The sequence below is a fragment of the Ammospiza caudacuta genome, chromosome 3, assembly GCF_027887145.1.
Source record: "Ammospiza caudacuta isolate bAmmCau1 chromosome 3, bAmmCau1.pri, whole genome shotgun sequence".
NCBI lineage: Eukaryota > Metazoa > Chordata > Aves > Passeriformes > Passerellidae > Ammospiza > Ammospiza caudacuta.
In genome coordinates this window covers 35,417,306-35,442,228 of record NC_080595.1, presented here as the reverse complement: position 1 = coordinate 35,442,228, position 24,923 = coordinate 35,417,306, and the positions used below count along the sequence as shown (strand labels likewise).

The window sequence follows — 24,923 nt, the reverse complement described above, 5'->3', positions numbered from 1 at the left end:
GGCAAAAGTACTGTAGAAGGTGAAATGTGACAGTGTGTGAATGAGAAACTCTCTGTGAGCTGTATTTTCCTTATGGTTTTTAGTACTTAAAACATACTTGTCTCATTAGTATTGAGTCCTACAGCACATGAAAGTTGTAGCCATTATGAATTTTTCAGTTACATTTGAAGGATAAGGAAAGTTTTTCATTTATTCTGTTAATAATTCAGTTGAATCAACAGCCGAATTAGCTGAGTTGGAGAGCTATGGGAATTATTCAAAAAAAAGATCTATTAAGCTTCTGTAGATATGGTAGATAAACTAAGTTTTGTCTTTTACAATAAATATGAATAATCAAGTGCATACTTACAGCAAAATTATATTGGATTCTGAAATTTGTGAAATCAATAAGCCTGTACTCACTAGGAAAACAAACAAAAAGGCAGGGGGAAAAAGGGAGGGAGGAAACCCCCAAAACTTAAGTTGATCAAAAGATAGACATTTTCTTTGTGTCCATTTTAAGTAAAAACTGATGAGCCAATATTTTATTTGTTTTTGTATGAGTCTGTTTTTTGAACTAAGATGTAGGAAGGCTTGCAGCAAGATGTCTCCAAGAGCGCTTGGAGTGTGTCTGCTTGTCTTGCCTGTTATCACCCAACAGGACAGAACTGGTTTGAGAAATAATGGGGGTTTCAGTTAAGTTCTTTGGGCTGTCCTTCCTGAAATATAGAGAAAAGGAGACAAAAGCAGCAGTTTGAATTCATCTGTACCATCTTCTCCTCTAATCTTTTGTGACAAAAAGACTGATAAAGCCCAAACTCTTTCACATCCTACTCTGAAATTACAGAAGTTGGTAAATGATGGTATTCCAGGTATTAAGAGCTGCATTTGAAGGAGCAGGTTTGGGGCAATTTATGTTTCCGGGAATACTAGAGGAGCAACCCTTTCTTGGATTGTGCTGGGTAAAATCAATTGGAAGCAATCCACAGGGTTCTTTACTCAAAACTCTCATCCCAATTATATTGATGATACTCATAAGGAGGAGATACAGCTCAAAGGCCACACTTAATGAGGGACAAAAGTCACCTCAGAATTATCCCTTCCCCTGGTCTTAATTTCTGGGAATATGGATTCTAATAAAAACTTTCCCAAAATTCAAGAACCTGTGGAATGCCAGGAGCAAATGCAATTTGTGTTTCTTTTTATGTATCTCTCCCAGGGAAAGGGGAATGGTGGTTTCCACAAATTGTATCATTGAACACTGTCTTTTCTATTTATTTGTGGGAAAAACATTGTCCTCCAATAAAAGCAATATGTAATAAATACTGGATTTCTATATATCTCAAAAATACATCATGATGATCTTGTTTCCAGCTTCCCCAAAATCTTGCCATAGCAGAGCCACCTCTCAAAACTGATCACTGAGACAGAATCTGCACATTTGCAATTTCTATTGATGATCTTTACAGAACTCATAGAGCAAAAGTACTCTGTAATCAGTCAGTGGTTTTTCTGAATTTTATCTGAGTCTCTTGAAGTTATGTAATGGTGCATCTGGTCCTTTTGAGATAAGATATTTTGTCTGACATAGAAATCCATCTTTTCAGTCAAGCAAAAGTTAAATTGAGAGTTTCCATTTGATACCGTGTTGTGCTAGTATGAATTACAGATTTGTCCCTAATGTGCACTTTGTCAGTTTTTCTCATATTCTTCTAATAATTTGCTTAATTTTCTTACTGTCCCAGTGGTGTTCAGTATCATGTTGCTTTTAGTAAACTGAACACAGTCTCAAGTGTCCTATAACATGAAACAAGGCTCTTTCAACTTTGTTGTCCACTGAGGTTCAATCAAGCTCAGATGGGTAAATAATAGACTGAAAGTACAGGCAGGATAATACTGCTGGATTCTAAATTCGTGTTTCTGGGTTAATAAATCTCTCTTATATAAGACAGAGAGTATCTTCTTCTAAAAAGTTTTGATATGCTGTTACCCATGTGATCCAATTCTTAAAAAAATGTCATGGGTTTTCTGTCTATGGGATCATTCCCTGAGCTAGCTAATATTTTAAAGATAACAGAAAAGTGGAACCTGTATCTTCAAGCATAGGTAAATGAGGCAATATGGGAAGAAAGAAGGCATAGGGAGATATTACAGAGCTATACTGACAATTACTTCTTTTAGTAATTTATTGCTTAAACTATTTATTACTTTTTTCTTTTTCCTGCTGCATAGAATTCTAGTTGTATTGTGAGAACTTTGCTATGATGCTATTACAGCTTGTCCTTCAAAGGACAAGTTGAAAATACTTTTATTATTTTCACTAAGAGCTTTTGCCTAGGGTTTTTATCTTTGACCAAATCTAGAGCACTTTCATGGCTGATACATATCTCCAAAATTGCAGCTTTTCTATTTCTTTCCTCTTTTAATTTTTTTTTTGTCCCCCAAAAGTTAGGGGACTGGGAGAAGATACTCTTGTAAATGTGCAGATCTCACAGCATGAATTTATCATAGTATAAAGTTTGCATTTTTGGAAGTAGAATGTTTTGTTTGATTCTTTAGCTGAGATTCTTTAAGTGTTTTTTTTCTTTGTTACATCCAGTAAATCAGGACAGTCAGTGCTGCCCATTATGCTTACTCTGCTTGAAACTTAGTGCTTATGCATCCAGTATTTACAGATAAATACCAGTGAAGCAAAAGGACTGTTCATCTCTTGCTCACCATTGCTATGCACTGCTCACAGAGGGCTGGTTAAACCTGGGCAGGAAAGTGGTAATGTGGCTGTTCCACTTGTGCCTTGTATGAGCTTCATTGCTGCCATTGGTTCCTCCTTACTGCTGTGGGCTTCTGGTTGTGTGATTTACTGACTGAAAACAGCATGGGATCTATATCTTCACCTTGCAGTTGGAGCCAGAAAGTCCTCTTAGCTTGGCTAGTTTCTCTAGGTGCAGTGCTGATTCCCAGCTCTGAGGAACTCAGAATGTATTCCCCTTTGTCATACTTCTCCCACTGCCGTGCTCCATTCTCACATGCACCAATGTATCATCTGCATTATGTGTCTGTATTTAGTGTAGGAGAGGGCAAAATACATCAACAGTTTGTTGCATGTTTTTATTTGATTTCTGTTGACTGTAGGAATATGCTCATCATTCTGTTTCTGACCTTTGAAACTACTGATCTTGTCTTTTTGATTTTTTTGTTGATTTTTCAGTTGCTCTGAAAGTTCTGTGAAACAGGTTTATCTACTGTTGAAATAATCAATAGTAAATTGAAAATCAGTAAGTAATAAACCTTCAGAGCAAACTGATGGACTATTTGGTTTGAACAGATAAACTGACTTCTTTCCAAAGGAAAGAATGGCATGGCATGGCATTTTCAGGTACCTGAATATTGCTGAATGCCAGGCTTAATGTGAGTAGATTTAGATTGGATTTTAGGAAGGAATTCTGTACTGTGAGGGTAGTTGGGCATGGAACAGGTTGGCCCAGAGAAATTGTGAATACTCCATCCCTGGAGATGTTCAAGGACAGGGTGGATGGGGCCCTGAGCAATCTGGGCTAGTGAATGGCATCCCTGCCTATAGCAGGGGGTTGGAATAGATGATCTTTATGGACGTTTTGAATGCAAACCATTCTATGATTCTATTTTTTTCTCATCTTTTTTTAGTTGCTGTGGAAGTCCTGTGAACAGGTTTACCTGCTGTTGGAGTAATCAAGAATAGATTGTAAATCAGTAAATAATAAACCTGCAGAGCAAAATTATGGAATATCCATTTTGAATTGATAAACTGTCATCTTTCCAGAGTAGCATGGCATATTCAGGTAGTTGGATCTCCAAAACCCAAAGGAAAATAGGAGGTTCTTTCTCCAGTAAAACTAACCTCATAATCATTTACTTACTTTTTAGTACTTGTCATACCATTACTATGTCTTAATTAAGAGTCAGATGTTGCAAAGAGAGTATGATTGGTTCTGGTTTATTACTGGTCCCTCAGATACTTGACAAATGATATCAGTTTACTAGCATTATCAGACTTGAGAATTTTGGATGGGTTCTAAAAGTGTTTAGGGAACTGGAAACATGCAGGAATTTGCTGCCAGGATACAAACTGTACACCACTGCACACAGGATAGATCATCCACAAAAGTACATGCAAAAAAGGAGACAGCTTTTAAAACCTCTTCTGCTATCTTGAAGCAAATCCTGGTGAATAGACAACACTGGTGAGGTGTGATTGCACGAGTCCATGGCCTAGGGATAAGGCACAGTAGCCTAAGAGTTAAGTTGTTGAAATGTATAAAAACTGTTTGAGAGGATCTCCCAGAAATTGCATCACAAGTAGCTCACCTGGCAGTTGTCTTGCCTTTAAAACAAATCATCATAAAGGAAATGGTCACAGAGATGAAAATTGTTTCTAGGCACATCTCTGCAGTGATCTACCCAGGGGTAGTCTGAAATAACCAGTAAACTTACAGGGATATAAAAAAGGCAGTAAATCCACCACTTTCCCAAAAATTTGATTTATGTTATGGTGAAAGAAAACTTGTTTGTTTAACCTCAGCTGAATCTCTGCTGGGGGAGCTAATGCACCACAGTCTATTCTGTCATCTTCCACAAGAATTTGCTGGCAACTAATCTTGGTCAGTGATGTTAACAAATGGAGGCAGATTCCTCTCAGAGGGATTTAGATATTAGCATACCCCATCAGATCAGTTTTGTTCAACTAAACAATTAAAATAACAACATTAAAATAATCATGAAAGTGTATTCCCAATATGTGATTCCACCCACACACACACACTTTGATATTGCACAGATGACAGTTTCCCCCCTAGAAAAATGTCTTCATTCAGAACTGCCTTAACTCCAAAAGGTTCCCAGATGGAGCCCAGTCACCTTCTGCTTGAAAGTTTGAATCCTTTCATGGAAAACTGGATTTGGTATTGTCCTGTGAAAAAGACACACAGTAAATCAGGCTGAAATACCATGGCATAAATCTCCATGAGTCAGGGTAAGGAAGGACAATCATTTCAGTCATTTTATAAAAGACAAATGATTCTGCAGTTCAGAATAAAATCTCATCTTTCTATACCCATAAGTCATCAAGCAGAACAAAATAGACTCTGACAAAGCATTCCTTCCATATGAATGTGCAGCATTAATGTCATCACTAACCTTTTCAGATTTTGATACTGTCATCATAAGCATCAAGGCCTGGTTTAGAAGTCATCATGCAGTCACCTTCCTTAGCTTTTCTATGCAAGCAGCAGTCATCAAAACAGTGAAGTCACTGACGTTTCCCTGGAACTGCTCAGTGGAAAACTATTAATCCCTGCATGAGGGAGGTGTATTGGGCAGGCAGCCCTGCAAACAGAGTTAAGTGTGTCTTCAGAGAACTGCGGAAGTCAGGAATCGTGACACTGGACAGACAACTTTTTCTAATCAGTATGATGAATTACTAGGCATTTCTTTCAAACGTAGTGCTAGAGCACCTCACAAAAAATAGCTGAAGAAACTCACCCTTTTTAGCCTGGTGAAGAGATGACTGAGAGGGGATTTCATCAGTGTCTGTAAGTATCTCAAGGGCGGGTGTTGAGGATGGAGCCAGGTTCTGTGTGGTGGTGCCAAGCAATAGGACAAGAGGCAATGGCCAGAAATGGATGTACAGGAAGCTCCACCTGAATATGGGGAAGAACTTTACTGTGTGGGTGTCTGTGCAGTGAAACAGATTGTGCAGAGAGGTTGTGGTGTCTCCATCACTGGAGTTATTCAAGAACTGTCTGGGTGCCATCCTGTGCAATATGCTCTAGGATGACCCTGGTAGGAGGGAGGCTAGACTAGATAACCTCCAGTGGGTCCTTCCAGCTTTACACAGTCTGTCATTCTGTCTTCCCAATTTTACAGTTAGAGTCAGGAGGCAGAAATACGATGTATTAATTTAGCTACAATTTTTCTTCCTAAGAACCTATATCAGGATTGTATCTTTACAAGACAAATTGCTTCCATGTTGAAGCAGCCAGAAACCTCACAAATATCTAAGATGGTTACTCAAGAAAAAAAGGACAAAGAGCACAGTGGATTTCTAAAATAGATTTTCATATTGACTAGCCATTGTTCTCAGGCTGCCTGTGTACCATTTGACTAAATTGCCTTATGTATCTAAACTGCTTGGATTTCTAGCTTACCTCAAGGTCCTGTACACTGAATTTAATCAAGGCTCAGCCAAAAATTAATTGGTGCCTTCGGCCCTCTGCTTACACCATGAAAATGGGTTTCCTATTCTGATCAGGTAGTCTGGTAAAGCTCAACAGTTACAGCAATAATTCATATGCAATGTCATTGTCCCGGTTTGTGTCCCCAGCATGCGTGCTACCAATCTCTATTCAGTTTGCAAAAGGAAAACCCACTGTGTGTGTCAGTAACGTTATAAATAATGCATCCAATTAGTCAACTACATGCTGTTGCATTTCCCTGAAGGCCATGGATCTGAAAGCCCCAAAGAAGCTGTGTGCTTTGAGAGAAATGTTTAGACATAAATACTGCCCTTACTCTGAGATGAGCCCTTTGCACTCTCCTGTCTCTGTTGCACAGCAGAAGACATGTGCAGGCTGCCCTTTGCAGCATTGCCTGGCATGAGAACAAATGCTGAGGGCTCCTGCTGTGATTTCCTGCTGCGTGGGGAGACTGTGAGATAAGGGCAGACAGGACAGCCTCTGGTGCAGGGGAGATGGAAAGAGGCTTCAGGGAGGTGCACACATGTAGGTGGTGATGGGGAGTCCAGCCCTTTTCAGAAGCTAGCAGGGTCTTTCACTTCACCTGTTAGTTTTCTTATGCTTCTGCTGGAGAAGGGAATTTTTTAATGTCATGTGAATGACACCAAGACTGAAATGTAATGCAGCTTGCCAGCAGTGAGATGGGAGGCCAACACAACATGATCCTTTTCTTTCCAGCCTGCACTTTTCTTTGACAAAAGGAACGAAATTGTTTCAAAAGAGAAACAGAATCAAATTAGAATTCACATTAATTAGATTTCCTGCAGTAAAACAAGAAATAAATCAAACATGATCCTAGAAAAATGTTTTCTTGCAGTTGCAAGCTTCCATTTCCCCTAAAGAAGACACTTGCACCTGCTTTGAGGGGGTAATGTAACTATAAACTGAAAATTCATTTGAAAATTATAAATTAGGCTGTGATTATGCCAAGTGATATTAATTATGCTGATAGATTATATGGCAATGATTTTTTAACTGATTCAGTTCTGCTTCTGGTTTGCTCTGACAATTAGCCATGTGTCAGGCTTGGTTTGTTAGTGAGCTTAAACAACAGCAGTACAAAGCCCAGACTTGCATTCACAATTCTGTCATAGGGTCTATGTAAACATCATCACAGAGAGATCCATGGCTTAAACAAACTATATTTGATTTTTTTCTGCAAGCAAATTTATTTTTGCTGAGTTTTTAGTATCAATAGAACAGATGGCTGAAAAGAAAAATCGTGATGGGGTTTCTTTCTAATGTGATGAGGACACAGGGGATTTCTACTTTGAATATGCATTGCTACCTCTTCATCACAAAATTCTCTTTAAACCACACTATTTTAAAATAAGCCCCTATTCTGCCTGGATGCCTAACTTGCTTTGTGTCTCAGCAGCAGTATTTTTCAGCAGAAATGAAATGCTAAGCCTATCTTTTTTTTTTCTCAGCATGGTTTTCTTAAGATCAGGGTGCTGTGAAAAATAATGGTGTGGCTGAAGTGAAGTGAAAATTAGTAGAGCATCACAATGCAGTTTTGTGTTCTTTGCCTATGGACCACTGAAAAAAAAAGAGAATACAAAAATTAGCAGCTCATCAAAGATCTTCTCTGCCTTATCATAGCAGTTTTTTGTCACTAGGTAATATTAGTAAAAATAACATATGAAGTTGTAACTTCTTGGGACTTTTATTCTGCATGGTCTACAGTTCCAAATCTATGAAATGTACTTTCTGAAGGTGAGAATTAAAGACCAGTTGACTGCTGTTGGCTGACAATTCAAATTTATCAACTTCAGTGGTACAGTCAGTCCACTTATACCACTTCCTTTCCTTTGGTGAAAACTTATCATGGTTTTATGCGGACATTCAGTGCCAATGCTGGGTGCACTCTCTATCAAATGCATCACCTTTTCTTGGTCACATGCTAAGATTTATTTCCAGACAGTGGCTTGAGTGACAGTTTTCCATTTTCAGTGATAGATTGAGTTTCTGGCTCAGGTTGAAATTCCATTTTTTTTGTCAAGTGGAAGGGCTTTTTTTCTAGTTCATTAGAACTTCTACCTGGCAATTATTTTCAAATTACTTAAAACCTACATGATAGAAAATTAACCTTTACCCTTAGATGACGGAAATGTAAAACCTACAAAACTCTAGGACATAGGCCAGGCACAAGAGAGATCCAAGTGCAAGACCCACAAGGTGATTAATTTGAGAATGGTTGAGAGCTGAATGTAAGATTTTAAAAATACCATAGATTCAGTAAATTGTCTATAGAAAACAGGAGTTGCACAATTAAACAATTAAATAGTTAATCTCAAAATTTAATCTGTTTGAATTCTGTGAGTAATATTCAAAAGCAATTTGTCACTGTCAAAATAACAGGGAATTCAAGTAAAAACATTTATTATGCCCTAGATGATTTCTGACATCCAAAGATGCTGTTAATTTAGATTTATTCACTTTCCAATGGTTTAAGCTAGACACAGTTTTATTAACTTCCTGAGAAAACAGTGCTTTCCCATTTGTATTAATGTTTTCTGTTTAGTGTTTCCCAATATCAGCGTAGCTCCCATTTTCTTAGCAAAGGAAAAGAAAAAGTGGAACTTGGAGCAGAAGCAGGACTGTGCTCTGTGGATTTGGATTTCACTAAATTACATTAGATTTTAACATAAAGTATGAAGTCTCTGTACCGTATCACTATCCAAGCATAGGAGGAGGATTTTTGTCTCAGGAGTGTCAGGGTAGGTTGCAGTTTCTAGAGAAGTGTTAGCTGAGGCACATCCCTTTGCTGTTGTGGTGCACTGTAATACCTGCAGAGGTTTTGTGAGAGAGGGGCCAGGCAGTGCTGCAGCCTTCTCAGCCTGTTCAGCATCAGGCTGCACGTTTGGCTTACATCAAAACTGGGCTGCCTGAATGGGGTCGTTACACCGAGTGCATTTGTGATGAGCACTGCTCCTGTCAGCCTCTTCAGCCAAGTGTGCTAGAGCAGTCACAGCAAACAGCTCTGCACAGAGAAACACTTCTTCCCTTTCTCAAATCTCTGACTCTCTCTCTGTTGATGGTCACTCCCATCAGAATGTCCTTCTCCTCCTGCACTGCTGCCACAGGCCACCCCTCAGCTGTCACCTGTGCCTGGCATAGGGTGGGCACACAAATCTGCTCAGCAGATATTGGTAAAGAGAGGTAAAGAATAGATGCACAGAGACAGCCTTGAGTGGTGCTGTGTATGATTGGGGAGTATTCACTCAGTATTAAAGGATACCACATGAAAACATAAGGGAGGCCTGCAGTAAGGATCAGGTAAGCCTGCTAATGAAAAAGAAAGTATGTTTGGAGTTCTGGGTAACTGGATAATTAGAGCATATTTTATAAAAAGATTAGTGTACCAGTGTAAATATCTGTGATTTGTCTTAAGCTGATAATGAATACATTGTATATTACTTTTATTTAGAAGCTATTGAAATCTGAGGCTTTAGTAATTGCTTATCAGTATGGAGTGCTTTTTGTTACTGCATTAGTTTGCCCTGTTGTGATTCTGGCTTTGCTCAGTCATTCATTTAGAAACTCGTCATTAAAAAAATCAGAGGCTCAGATGCACAATTAAATACATTTTCAAACACAGGCAAATGACAGATGCATACACTATCCTGTATGCCAAAAGTCTACTTTAGTAAACTTCGTGTGCAATGGGCTACCTGTAGTTAATCCCTAGTTTCTGTAACACAGGCAATGGATTCCTGGCATCTGCCAGTTGCCAAAGCTTTTGGGCAAGTGGGAATTCATGCCTGAGGAGAGCTGCCTGTTGTTTACAGGATCAGGTTTGGGTGTGAACAACTACGAAAAACTTTTTCTTTAAGCAAGGGGTTTTCTAGAGCTTCCTGCTACATTTGCCACAACTCAGATACTGCAAGCTGTGAACCAGATTGTGGCACTCTTATGTAGGTCAAATAGTACCTTGCCTACACAGCGGGGTTGTCTCTCAGAGTGGAGCTCAAGGCAAATATAAAAGGAGCTGTCTGGTCTGCACAGTGCAGGGTAAGGACACATGGAACACCCTCTCTGGCCCGTGACCCAAACGTACCTGAAAAGTCCTGCTAACTCTGTTTCTCAGTGTAAGAAACTTACAGTGCTCTGTGTTCACTGCCTGGATTGTTCAGGTTCTTTTCCCATGTTTTTTCTTCCTTTTGCATAGGATGCCTATAAACGTACATGGAAAAAGAATAAGGAAAAATTCCTGTTTGTGAAATGCTGCTTTTTGTCCAATTTAGGAAGGAATTTCTCTTCTTGTCATAAAAATTACCATTTTTCTATCTAGGCCATATTTATTACTTTTCATAGCTTAACTGAGATCTGTAGTTAGAGTATCACTGTACAGTGGGAGGAAACCACATTTCTTAAGCCAAGTATAATTATTCACTCTTCTGATGCTTTAAGAAAGCCCTTATTGGCACGGAAGTCGAACAGTAATTTCATAGTTTTTAAGAGTTGCTCTACACAAAGGTAAATGGCATGGGGAAAAACAAGGAAAACCAGCTCCTATATTTTCCATTCTTTGATTAGAGCATGCATGGTATTTCTTTATAAAGAGGAGAAGAAATCTGCTCAAGAGAGGACACAAAATTCTCTGTGCAGATAACCATTCCTTTCCCCAGTCCCTGGCACATGCCCTGGAAATGTCACTCACAAGCAACTGTACAACTTTACCTTCCAAAAACTTTTGTTCCATTTTGAAGTAATCAATTTGTGACTCCATATTTTCATTTCACATTTATCTTCCTTAGTTTCATTAAGCTTTTGATTTTTTGAGATCATCTTCACTTTAATTTTTAGTGACATTTTCATTACTGTATTAATTGCTCTTAAAACTGGAGATGGAGAAATACTTCCCTTGCCTGAAGAGCTTCTGCCCTGAAGGGTTTTGCCTTAACAGACACCTCAAATGATGCATAGCTGAAGGTTTCCATGATGACAAGTTCAGGGAACAACACTCAGATTTTGATTCTTACAATATAGATGGGTTTTTCTGCTTCTCCTCTTGAGACTACTAAAAAAAAGTCTGTAATGACAGCAGCTCTCAAACAGAAGAAGAAGTCTTTTCCCTTATCTAGATGTCATACCACTTCATACTAAATCTGTCACTACCAGATTCCTGCTGCCCCCTGTGCCTCCAGGATTATAAGGCTTCATGTTTAATAGGAAGAAGAGCAGTTTCTCCTCACCTCAGAGTATGGGAGTAAAACTAGGCTCAGTATATTCTGAAACAGGTTTGTTTTTTTTTGTCTCCAAATTTACTGGGGCTGTTACACAAGAAAGGATGCTGGTGGGGTTTTACTATGTACATGTATTGTTTGCATTTCAAGGGAATATATCACCCTAAAGCTGAGAGGGTCACAGAGTGACAGGCTGGCATCGAAACTGGTTTCTTAAGAAAATTCGGTTTGCGCAACAAGCATCAGAGTCGCTGTCTGCCCTCTTCCTATAGCTTTGAATCTACTGTTAGGCTGAGTTAAATTTGAACTTAAGTTCATAAAAGCTTAATGAAAACAGGCAGCAGAGGATATCTGTGTTTTCCCAGCGAGGGAGAGGAGCTCTTCCTCTATCATGTATCAGGGACTCCCGTGGGGAAAAGCTTCAGAAGCAGGAAGAGCTTTGATCAGTGCTTTGAGAAGCCAGCTGCAAGACGCACACCTTGGGAAGGCAGCGTTCATTGCTGGCTGTAACCACACCTCCGGGTGGCTTCCCTGCAGCCCGTGGTTTGAGCCTGCTCCCTGCCGGGGGGCGGCCGCACCCAGCCGGGCATCCCCGCGGCTCCGCGGCCGCTCCGGGGAGGCTCCGCTCCCTGCGCTCCCCGTGGGGAGAGGCCGGCGCTAGGGATGCCTAACGCTTCCTTTGACACCCCGCAAAGGGGGTGATCTGTGACAGGGGCATTTAACAAAACCCATTAGTGCCCCTGGCTCCCTCCCTATCTCTACACGAGGAACCACTTAGGCAGAAGGGCAATCTCAATTCACGGGGAGGGGACGCACTGCAGGCACTCCTGATGCGAGGAGAGTTGCTCATGCAGATGCAATCCTGGCAGCTTCTGGTGTGGAGTGAGGACCCTTTCATCTTTACTTTTAGTAGAATGGATAAAGCAGAATGGTAATAATGGGACTGATAAATGAAAGGAAAACTGTAACCACATAATTATGTCAGAATCAACTAACAGCCATGAAAAGCCGATTAAACCACATTATGCAGATAGATGTAACAGAGTACTATTAGCAAGTCCTCTGCAATGGCATGCCTGGCAATTAAGAGAGCTGTATTGGCAGCACACAGTGAAAACAGTGCTAATGTATAGTTAAAAATATTTGGAGACAAATAGTGCCCAGACTATGGGGACAGCCTAGAGCTGAATATAGGAGCATCCTCGAAGATACCAGAACCCAGGGGAAAAATTAAAGATGTTATTCCAAATAGATTCTTCAGCTTGAATGTTGGTCATATTTATATTTAGCATCAAAATTAATTTACTGGCTTATCCAGAAATGAAAGACTGCAGTACGGTATGTCTGGTTTTCCAACTCTCTGCAAATTTCAAGTTGTGCAGGCTGACTGATTAAAGAAACTTGCAGAAATATTCTGATTTAGATAGCAATAAGATTAGGTATTGTTCCTGTGATTACAACTATTTGGCAATATTTCGGAACGAGATAGCTCAGTGTTGTGTATCCTTAGGGATGTGGTATTTCCAGGTCAGGGACATGAAGAATGTGTCACCCATAGAATTTCCTTCTCACTGGAGTATTGTGTTCACCCACCACAGAAAGAGTCAAGGTTCAGTTCTATCCTTCACTTTCCCTCTGCCGACTCCTGCAGAGTGTTTCTCATCTGCAGTCAGGGAGAATTGCACTGGAACAAGCTCTGAGATATCATCAGGGGTTCAGAGTTCCCACAGGCTTTACAGAAAGATATGCTTTTACCAGAAAGTAGTCTGTGTAACTGTGGAGATCTCATCTAAGGGAATAACATCAGTGGGAGTATTTTGGATTGAAAGGGTAAGCATGCTGGAGAGTTCATATTACCCTTATTTTCTTCTTCATGCCAGGCAGACTCCACAGGCATGCTACCAAGAGAGTTTACCTGCAGAAAACCAGCATGGATCTTTTAAATATTTGTCCTGCATATGGTTTTCCCACAGATACATGCAGATTTTCTTCTTGCTTTGTTTTAGAAGATGGCTGAAGTACTATTAAATACAGGTAGTGAGAGGTCAATGGCATCCAGGCCCACACCACTCCTTTCTTGAGCTGTTCTAAAGGAAGGGAGGAGAGTGAGCATGTGGTTACACTTTGGTTACAAAAACCAGACTAAAATTCAGCATAAAATTCTGTCAGCAGCTTAGGTTCTAGGAGTGTACAATTAATGAAATCTCTGCCAAAACAAGATTTATGATGATCAAGAGACATGCCTTTACCTAAATGAGAAGTGGGACTGTGCCTGTTGAAGGCTAAAGAATTTAATTGTACTCTGCTGTCTGTATTTACTTGGACTATTTTTCCTCATAATTTATATGTGAGAATGTTGATGCTTACAGAGTACTTTCTGTAAGAGAAAAGTATCATTATCAGCAAAAAGTATCATTATCTCCCTTTTAACATGTGAAGAAACTGGCACCCAGAAAGCTGGCGTACCCAAGGTGGGGTTTTTGTGTTTTTGCTGTATACTTCAGATCCATCAGCGAAAACATCACTAATGATCCAGCTTTTAATTTCACAGATGAAGGAACTTGGCGTCATCGTATACAACTGCAGCTGCCTGGTCCTGGATTTACAAAGGATATTTGCCCTGTACAGCTCATTAAGGTATAAGAATAAAGTACCTCCAAGTTGGTCTAAGAGACTCTATGGAGTGTACGATACTCAAAATAAACTGACGCTGCAGCTGAACGAGACAAAATCGGAAGCTTTTGTGTCGGTAAGTTCTGGAATGAGTTCCAGGGGTTGGGGGGCAGTGTAGGGAAGAAGTGTACTTAACCCACAAGATCTTTGAAAGACCTGGAAATTAAAAATATCACTTCTTTTTTTTTTTTCAATTCTGGTTTCTATGACATGGAGTTTGTCAGGACTTTAGATACTTCAGGATTTCATTTGAGCATTATTCAATTTCCCTTTCTCTGCAATGTTCAGCACTTTTCTCGTTGTCTTCAGAAAACGATACAGAGACCCTTCAAATTAAATTCTTTTATTTATACTAATAGGTAGAATGTGAATGACTTGGGAGTAAATGAACCATGAATCAGATGTAGAAAATTATACAGAATAAGCAGAGCTTGCATTTTTATCAATGTAATTTATAAGGATTCACCCTATTGCAAAGCATTCATACTTCTGTACAAGATCATCTACTTCAGCATTATTTTTAAATGACATTTTAAAACTTCTAAAATCTAAGCAGTTATCCCCATGGAAGCACTGTCTGTGCCTGTATTTTTAATGGAAAGAAATGGAGTCCTCCATCTCATCAGTGATGTAGCAAAACTGGAAAAAAGTACCCAGTGAGATAGAGATGATGGAAGATGTGGAGTGTCATTAATTTCGGGGTGAATTACATGAGTGTAAACCACCCTTTCAAAATTAGGAATATAAACAAAGTTGCTGAGAGTAATTTTCCATTCTCTATAAAACAAGGGCAAAACCACCATTGCTTTATAGCCATATTGTGTCTAAAATAGCACAACACACATAGCCCACTATTAAGCTGTACGGCCACGGACATCAGACAGTGCAGATGGGTTGTTATACAGGGCAGGGTTCCCCTTCTGGGCACCAGGCAATGTTCTGCTCTCCAAGATTGTTTCTACTCTTACAATCAGTGGACAGACAGAGAACTATTTTGGAGTGAAAATGTGGAAGTGCCTAAGACAGCCACAATTAATAGTGGTCTGAAAAAATGGACACTTCCATTGATTCTGGAGAATCTTAAGGACTAGCTTACATGAGAGACAGAATTTTGGACAGTTTGCTAATGCACTGTGAAATTAAATGCTACTCCTTTCTAAGAAATCTTTCAGAAATTGAGAAATCCTGCTGAAAGTTGATCCTGGAAGTGAACACAGAATTGAAAGCTGGTTAAGGCTCAGTTTAAGGAATCTGGGATCCTAGACAAAGGCAGATGGAGAGAGACTCCACCTTTTTTTTCAGTTTGCAGAGTGTTCCCTTCCTCTATGATTTTTTCCTTTCCTGTTGGCATGGAAGCCTCTGCTCTTGGCACTTCACTTTAGAAAACAAAAGGAAGGACTCAGTGGTACCCAGAAGCTCAGATCACTGAAGTCCAACTCCAAGAACTAACTGAATTTGTATCCACAGCCACTTGGGCTGACGTGCCCCTCTCAAGTGCAGCCCTGGAGTTGCTTGGGACTGACTTGGTGGACCGAGTGTTAATGCTGCTGTGTGTTCCTGAGCTAATGATCAGAAGGAGGTTCCCAGGAGCCAGGCAGTTCCCTTGATGCTGTGGCAGTCCTGCCTGGGGCAGAAACAGGCTGCTGCCTCCCTGTGGGTTCAGGACAGCACACCCTGAGCAGGGGCATGGAAAGGTGCTGTTCTCAGCCAGAATACAGGCCTGTTCCTGGTAGGTGAAGAGGAGGAACAAGTGGGTGCTTGATCAGAACAGCAAGTGCTACACAACATGGAGACCATTCCTAAGCCAGTCCATGGCTGTGGGGCAGGGATCAGCTGTGCCACAGAGTAACAAGTGGAATGTCCCAAAGCACAGTGCTACAGTGAGAGTTTTTACTGAGATTTTTCTCCTAATTATCTTCAGGAAGTCTTTCACTTTCAGATGTATATAAATATTTGTATTGAATGCATCTGAAGAAGACAACTGCATGACAATTTCTTTTTTCAACTGTTCTGTAACTTTAAAGTTCAAGAAAATAATACAAGTGTTAAGAATAACTTCTCAGAGCAATAACCTCCAAAAAGTTCCAGATAATTGAAATAAGTTATATTTAATATTTTAACCATATTTAAATCACTTTACACTTTTTTCTTGAGTTGAAATTAATTTTTTGAAAACTTACTTCAATGTTTGTGCTATATAAAACAAGCGCCATACACAGTCATTGGATTTTTTGTTATACTTGGGAATCATAGCTTAGTGTTGCTTAGCAACAAACTCATCTTTCAGACTGGCTGATAAAGTATAAGAGGTTTTGGTTTTTCAGTGTTCAGGAATGGATCTGGAATATTGGTCTTGAAATCTTGCTACGGTTAATTTTCTAGTCTTTTCTGTACTTAGTTGTAGTAAATCCTTAAGAACATCAGTCAGTAATAAGAAACCACTGCGACAGGCAGTGTACTGAAATTAAGGAAGACTAATAAACCCCTGGGATCTTTCCCTAAAGGAAAGATGCCCATCTGGATGCCAGCTGCAACCCAAGCAAGTAGGTGAGAGGTGATACAGTGGCAGCTGGGTTAAAGTGCCTTTGACAGCCTCTGTCCCAGGAATGAAGTTGTTGCCTGCAAGCAGCTTGAAAGGGGGGTTCACTTTACTCTCCCTGCTTGTGCAGCAGAGTAGAAAGTCCTGGGCACGTCTGACACAGATGAGCAATTTCCACGGGTTTCACCTTGCCTTCAGCCCCAGACAGAAGGCAGAACAGCTGCAATCTGGGCTTGTACCAGCTCTGTACTGGGAAATTCACTACCTGAAGCTTTGTTTTAAAGATAAGTTTCTTCCAAAACTGCAGCATCTCCCTGCAACTGACAGAAAACAATTCCTGCTCACAAGTGAAGGATCAGGCTCATGTGGCAAGAACATATGAACACTCCATCTAATAGAAACCAGTCCTGGGGCTCTTTAGAATAAAGTTCTCTGAAATGTAACTTCAATTACAGCTTGTTTCATGACAGTGGATGTTTTGAAGTCTGTGTCTTTTGCATTTTAACCACAGTTACACCTAAATGATGAAGCTTTTGAGGGCCAAGTAAGCAAGTAACTTGCCTTTGTAGCTTTGAGTATTCTAGCAGGACAGCTGAAGGTATTAGTTAATAATCTCTGCTAAAATAACGGATACTACTTTTCATCTCAAGAAGACTGAGGGGGAGAGAAAATAAATCATTTTTAATACCATATTTGAACTTTTCCTTTCACAGAACTCACCTAAACTCTTCTGCCCCAAGGACAGAGTCCTGGATATCGAAGCTATCTACAGTGTTATTGATGATGCCAAGCAGTTTGTGTACATTGCTGTCATGGACTACTTGCCCATTGTCATCGACACCAACGCCAAACGGTGAGTGTCCAGGCCCAGGGCCAGCTGGTTACCATAATGCCAGGGGGGTCTGCTGGGGAAAATGAACCCACAGGAGGTTAGTTACTACTGTGCACCTTTTCTTGGGGCCCAATTCTGCTCTTATTGAAATCAGTGAGAGTCCTGCCATTGACTTGAATGGGAGCAGAATTGGGACCTAAGAGGACATTTCCAGTTCTGGGTCCTAAGCTTTGGATCTGCCTGTTGAAGGAGATCAAAAATTGTCTAGTCTGACTATCTGCACGTGACTAGGACCCAGGAATATAACAGTCTGCTTATACACAAATCCTATTTCTTACACTATTACATTGACTATTCTGAGACCACAACTATGGGCATATTATGAGTATCATGCAGATATTCAACATGACATAATGTGTGTGTGTGTGTGTGTGTGTGTGTGTGTGTGTGTGTGTGTGTTAGGAGAGAAATAATGTGTGGTGACTTGTATACAGTGTGGGAAATGTCATTATCTTACTGGCATGCACATATAAATGAAAATTCCCAGTTCAGAATAGATTACATGTGAACGATATCACAGTTTGGTTACCTGAGAGGTGCTAAAACAAACAAAACCACATAATTTTTGAACAGCCAGTTTGTATGGACCATTAAAAAGCATTCATGGGCCCAACACTAGAGCCAGAGTGCATCAAAACTATCCTGCTCAGGAGGCAAATATCCACTGGTCCCTCCTACTCTTGATAATGCTCACAGTGAATTTAGGATCTAGCAAAGCCTGCTATTCCATCTATGCATTTTATTTGAACACAGTTAAACCAAACTAAGCATGTGGTTATGTAGTCTTTTCTATTTAGAGCTGTTCTGTTCAAATTTTTCAAAAAATAATTATCATATTACTGATACCAAGCATAAACTGCTCTAAGTCTATGAGAGAGCTTTTTCAATAAACTCATTAGGTACAGCCTCCATCACAGGGAAAGAATCATGGGCAGTGCTGTAGGAACCTCAGTCTCACTATATGTATCTCTCCTACTTCTCCTTTATGTTGGAAAGCATCTTAGTATGGAGAACCACTGCAGTGTTGTATGTTATCTCCTGTGCTCCTCCTTACTTTATTTTCTCTACTGGATTAGGGGCATCCAGGAAAGCCACCAGTGTGAATTCTTCAACGTTTTTCCTTCATCACGGCTTTGTGTTTGAGGCACTGCCCCAGCTTATCTGCCTTGCCAGTTCCCAGTTCGTGCTTCTAAGTTATTTTCTGGCATGGTAGAGCTCGGATTTCATTAGCCCAGGTGTTTTGATGCTACTGGACTGTAGAAAACATGCATTTTCCTTTGCTTAATTTTCCCTGCCCTGACCTGCTCCCACCAAATATCAGGAATACAGAGCTAAATGCCAATTGTGAGGATAGCACCATGGAAGCCACCATCCCATTCCTGGCAGAATTCCTGCAATCCTCATCACATAGCATCCTCCTTAAGCAACCCATCTCATCTGCTGCTCCTGAAGCACGCAGGCACCGTGCACAGCAGCTCTGTTTCCCAAGGAGAGATGACAGAGGGCATTCCAGCCCCCAGCCTGCGCTGTCCCAGTGCGGAGGGGTTAAACAAGGGATGCCAGCCAGGGAGAGAAGCGGTGTCCCCGGTCCCTGACCCAGGGAAATCAGGGAGATCCTGGGTGGCCGTGTCTGGGCTGGCCAGCAGCGCCCTCTGCCTGCGGCTCTCCCAAATGTTTTAAAGTTTTTAAAGTTCTCTGCAAATGTTATCTTCTTTCTCCACAGGTACTGGCCGTATTTAGATGGGAAGATAAGAGAAGCATTGGTTTTACGAAGTATTAAAGTACGACTTCTCATCAGTTTCTCAAGAGACACAGATCCCCTTACTTTTAACTTTGTTTCATCTCTGAAAGCTATTTGCACTGAAGTTCCAAGCTGTAGTTTGAAAGTTGTAAGTATAATCCATATTGCTTTAAAATAGAATATATTCCCCACCCCGCCCAAAAAAAAAGAATCAAGAAAATATAACAACTGAGATTTTTTTCTGCTATCTTTAAATTCAATTAAATATCAGGAAATGTAAAATATTGAACATAATTTACTGCTAGTAGTAACAGAATTCAAAATTAAGTCAGAAAAATACATTGGTGCCAAAAGACAGTCAGTGTGGTGGACAGCCCGTGCAAAACACCACATGTGGTGTCTCACAGCAAAATCCACAGAGTGAGCTGTAGCCACTGGTCATGTTTATACTGTGAGATAAGAGTCAATCTGACAGCACAAAAATGTGATTTAATCTGCATTCTCGTAACCTTACTGTTAAGCTGTGTAAGCATCTACTTTTTCTTCATTCAAGTGAAAAGTACAGGAAAAAAAAATGAAGATTTTACATTAAATACAGACTACAAAATGAAAACTGTGAAGACCAGAAACGCCACTCTGGGGCCACATTAGACATGCAGTACAGTGAGAAAAGTGAGAAAGGAAAGTGAGAAAAACCATACAAATGCATTAGAAAACAGAATGTATGGTAATTGCTACTTCCAGTGTGACACACTTCACTTTTATGAAATTGAGGTACACTGGAAATCAGCCACCTTGGATCCTGGTGGAGGGATTTGTGAGGTTTTTTTTGTTTTGTTTTGTGTTTTTCAGATAACAGTTCTAAATAATCAGCTGGATTATGTTGATTTCCTAAATTAATAATCCCGTAAATCCTTCTGGCTTTTTGAAAATTGACAACAATTCTAAAAAGAAGTACTATTTCTTATACACACAATAAGTGCATTATGCATATCTATAAATAGAGCTTTTTGTTATAATGTATGTTGTTATTATAAATTTCCTCAGCAAAAAAGCAGCCTAAAGTGTGGGTTTAAGTCAAAAAAACCCATACATAGCTGACTCTGTTTAAGCCACTTCAATTTTAAGTAAGTTCTAGCTTTTTCCACATTTATCATCAAAATTCTATTTACATATTCAAAATTTTTTTTGCAAGTGGTACCTAATACGTATATTCATTGCCATCCATTTACAGCAGGTAAAATCTTTTGTACAGAATTTATCTTGTCAAGAACTAAATGATAAAAGGAAAAAAACTACTCCTCAACATCTGTTCTAGGTGAATAGTCCAGCTAGAATCTCTGCAATTAGAAAAGACAAAACCAACTTTCAGTAAAAAATCAGCTGTAGAGAGTTGTAAAGATACAACACTAAGTCAGTTACCTCTGTGCTGTGCATCACATTTCCCAGTCTGGGAAATGGAACCACTGTCTTAAATAAACCTTGGTATTTGTAATAGCCCAAGGGTCAGACTTTGCTGATGTCAATTTGATTTTGGCTGAAAACTGTACCATAGGCTCCATCTCAATACTCTTTTAATTAAAAATGCATGTCAGATGAGCAACTGCTTTTTAAAGCTGCATTTCTTCTGTATTCATCTGTTATAGCCAGGATCAAAGTGAAACAAAACTATGTGTGTGTACAGAGGAGAAAGAATAGGTTAAAAAAGTAAAAAACTAACTTTTAACTATTGAAAACATTCCTTTTCCCTCTTAGTTCTGCTTTGGCGGTGAGAAAACATAAACTAACCTCAGTAAAAAAAATACCGTCTTCCAGAAATGTATTGTGTGTTTATATATAAAACCACTGCAATTTTAAGAGAAACCTGTTACAAATTCTGATTGAAATTACACTTAAATTGCTAGGCTGTCACAATACCTCTGTATGGTTCTGACCAAAATGCCACAAACACCTGCACTACATGACCTCCTATCCCCCTGTTGTCCTGTTCTTTTGGAGATCTTACAAAGCATACTCAGTAACTTCTTTTTTTTTTTATTTACCTCTTGATCCTTGTGATAGGCCTTGCCTTGATTGTTTTTTTGGGTTTTTTTTTCTTATTCCTGTGGAAAGACCAGTTTGGCTTGAAAGTTTGCAGTGAGTGCCAATGCCTGGCTGCTGCTGCAGGGTGCACTGGTTTGCCAATGGTCATCGCAGAGAAGGAGATGCAGATGTAATTTCTCTGTTGGATGGGAATCTCCTCCTGGTTTCTGACCAGGATAATGCAAGTTTTGGTATTGCCTTACTGCAAGTATAGAGTTAGGGCACTGCAACCCTGTTACACCTGGCATTTTCAGCATCTCCAAATCCCATTCACAGAGGCATTAATAATTACTGTTTTCAACTGAAACTGTTTTGAGAACGCAAACTCAATACAAGTACTCTGAAGAACATGATCACTGGAAGAACCTGCACCTAGAAAGCTTTGTTTGAGGACTAACTAAAGGCTCTAAGCACACAGCCAAAGGGCAAGCAGTAACCTGCATATCAAACTGCTGCTGAAGCAGGGAGCTCTGTCCTATGCTCTGTTCATGTGCTCATGAAATTAAAGCTTGAATCAGAAAGGGCAGACTCAAGGCGAAGAGCTCACCATTGTGCTTCTTGGGACCTTAATTCCTGTATTCCTTAAGTTTTGTCTACTTTACCCTGTAAATGACTCTTGTGTGCACAAATGCCTGCTCCAACTCTGAAATGAGCAGCAGGAAGGGGCCAGCTCTGTTGGGTGCAGTGCTGGCAGAGAAAGGTGAGTGCTTTGAAAGGGCCTGCAGAAGTTATGACCTAGAACAAAACTGTCTCTAGACAACTGGAAAACACAAAGGAGTGGCAAGGAACATCTATCTACAGCTAAGTTATTCTTGATTGTCTACATTAATCTATTTTTGAGTTGTGCAGGTGTATTCTTGCTCATTTTTGTCTGTTACTGATCAGATGAGGAGGGCATATCTCTCTAAAATTATAAATAAATAAGCAAATAAATAAGTCTTGCTCATACTTCACTCTCCAGGGTAAAACATTTTCCTCCTGTTGCCTAGAAAATTTGATCTTTTATACCAAATTCAATCCCAAGAAGCTTCTAAATTTCTGAAATGCTAAGTTTCCTGTTGGAAACTATACAATGTGTGATTGCAGAGGTATTAATTCAGCTGTTGTTGTGTCTGCTGATCCCAATCCTGAAGCAGACTTCAAACCCCAGTGTCCCTTGAAAAATGAGGACATGAGTTAAAGAAAAGTTCCTGGCTCTCACTATGGAGAACAGAAAGATGTTGGGGTTTTTTTTTCATTTTATAGCCTTTTCCACCTGGCACTGTATTGCTTTTAGCATGCAGTAGCCATATACTTTGTATAGTTCAGAATGCCAAGGCAGGAGTATCACAAACTATGAGAATTGAATTAGAAATACAATGTGCAGCATTTTATTAAAGTTAATGCTTGGCAATAAACACTCAAGGCTCTTCTGTAATACCAACTAATTTTCAATAAAGATTAGAGAACAGACTGTATTTTTTCTGTCTCTTATGGAGCAATTCTCATTAACCTGTGCTTCCTTCTATTTTATGGCAGAAATTCTTTGACCTTGAGGAAGAGAGTGCCTGCTTCCTTAAAGAACAGAAGAACACTTCCCTTCCCAAATTGAATCGTAACAAATACATGGTGACTGATGGAGCTGCCTATATTGGTAAGTAATCACATCTCAAGAAATTCTAGCTTGTATCCTGAAATAACAACCTTTTGTAGATGAGCAATCTACAGCTGATATGTTCCTTAAGTGAAGATAATAGTTAATTTCTTTGGGAACCTGGCTGGTGACTGAACTTTGAGACTTTGCTCATTTAAAACCGTTTTCCCCTCTGAATCAGTTTCTCAAGACCAACATTCTGCTTTCAGTATATTAAAACAGACTGAAAACACAAATATAACACAATTTATGAAGCAGGCATAATTATTAGCACATTCTCTTGTTCTGCAATCCAATGAAGGTGGAGTGTTCTCCTTTTCCCATGTTATTACTAAAGCTATGGTCAATCTTGACAAATACTGTACAGATGCTCTTCATCCTCATCATCCAAAGCCTTACTCCATTTACTATAATGGTATTTCAGACACCCTCCTAACATTAGGTATGTATCTAACTGGTATTTTGGGTTAAAAGTGTATTTAAGTAAAAGTGCTGTGTGGCACCTCACAAAACGTTGTTTGGTTTTTTTTACTTGAAAGCACAGCAAAAATTGTCCCTCGTGATGAGGTTTCAATTTACCATCCCTGATAACTTTAAAATTCTTAATGTTTCCTGCTGAAGTAACAGCCTTGTTTGTCCAAAATTCTGCATGTGTTTTAAGTGTATAATTTAAAATACTTACAGTTTTACTGCAATAAAAAAAAGGAGCTGAAGCACTTGATTTACCTGTTTTCCATTAGTCCAATTAACCTTTTTGCCCTGCTATCCCCAGGATTCAAAGTGCTTATTTGTTACTTTAGATTTCCACAAAGATTGTAATAACTGGCATAAACCAGTAAAATCGATTTTTCTTTCCTCAAATAGTATCTGTCAACAGGTAAGTTGTAAAATATCTACTGGTTTGGAACTCTGAATTGTTTGTACAGGAAAAAAAAATATTCATTTTTAGCACTGAAAAGGCCAGTAAGGAAAGTAAATGCAGTAATAATGTAATAGATGTAAAAAGAAGAGCAAATTAGTTTTGAGTAAATAGAAGAACCTGTTTTCACTTCTGAAGACTTAGAACTGTTAAAACTTCCAGAAACAATCTTCACTACGCATGGTATGTATCGGAGCTTTTTTTCCATCTCTGCACTGGGGAAAATGGTAGTGTTTCATTCTGGGTTGCCCTTAGGGAGATTGGATTTTTATTTGGCTCTTTTTTTAATGTTAGAAACTCACTGTTTATTCCTGCCTTTGCTTGCAGGTAATTTTGATTGGGTAGGAAATGCTTTTACGCAGAATGCCGGAGCTGGCCTTGTTATCAACCAAGCAGACGCGGGGAACAGCACAAGCATCATTAAGCAACTCAAGGCGGTTTTTGAAAGGGACTGGTATTCACATTATGCCAAAAGTTTACAACCAACAAAAATCCCAAACTGCTTTAACCACAAACTCAATAAAGGAACTTCAAATAAGACTTCCATGAGCAATGTGAATTAGAAAGACTATTTTACCGTTTAGTATGGCAACGAAGAATTATGTTGGGGTGTAGCCTTCTTTCATATTTACAGACAAAAGACTTAAAGAAAAAGCAAAAAAAAAAAAAAAGAAGTTTGGTTTGGGGGGGTGTTTTTAGGAAAAAGCACACTTATATTAAATCTGTCTAACCTATATTCTCTATATGGATTATTTAAGACTTTCAAATTTGTTATTTCTGACACTGAATGTCATTTCCGCTTCCATGTAAATTTTAATGTTCCACATTTGAATTTATCAGCATGTGTCAATGTTTCTGTTTTAGGATTTTCCCCAATTGCCAACCTGGCTAGAGCAAACCTTGGGGCAAAATGAAGATTCAAGCTATGAAATGGCATTCTAAGATCAGTTATTATTGACTTACAGATAGATGGTAGGTGTACTGTAATAGAAAATGTAAAGGAGTTA

At 39.4% G+C, this 24,923-nt stretch overlaps 1 protein-coding gene across 1 annotated transcript in view; it reads left to right on the top strand.

Annotated features, from left to right (window-relative positions):
• Window positions 1-24,513, top strand: part of PLD5 (phospholipase D family member 5) — a 166,469-nt gene extending 141,956 nt beyond the window's left edge. The window contains exons 6-10 of the mRNA XM_058802304.1: window positions 13,989-14,186; window positions 17,363-17,502; window positions 19,265-19,430; window positions 22,883-22,997; window positions 24,244-24,513. Coding sequence (XP_058658287.1) covers window positions 13,989-14,186; window positions 17,363-17,502; window positions 19,265-19,430; window positions 22,883-22,997; window positions 24,244-24,479 — 855 coding nt within the window. The 3' untranslated portion in view covers window positions 24,480-24,513. The remainder of the gene's footprint in view (window positions 1-13,988; window positions 14,187-17,362; window positions 17,503-19,264; window positions 19,431-22,882; window positions 22,998-24,243) is intronic.
• The last annotated feature ends 410 nt before the right edge of the window (window positions 24,514-24,923 follow it).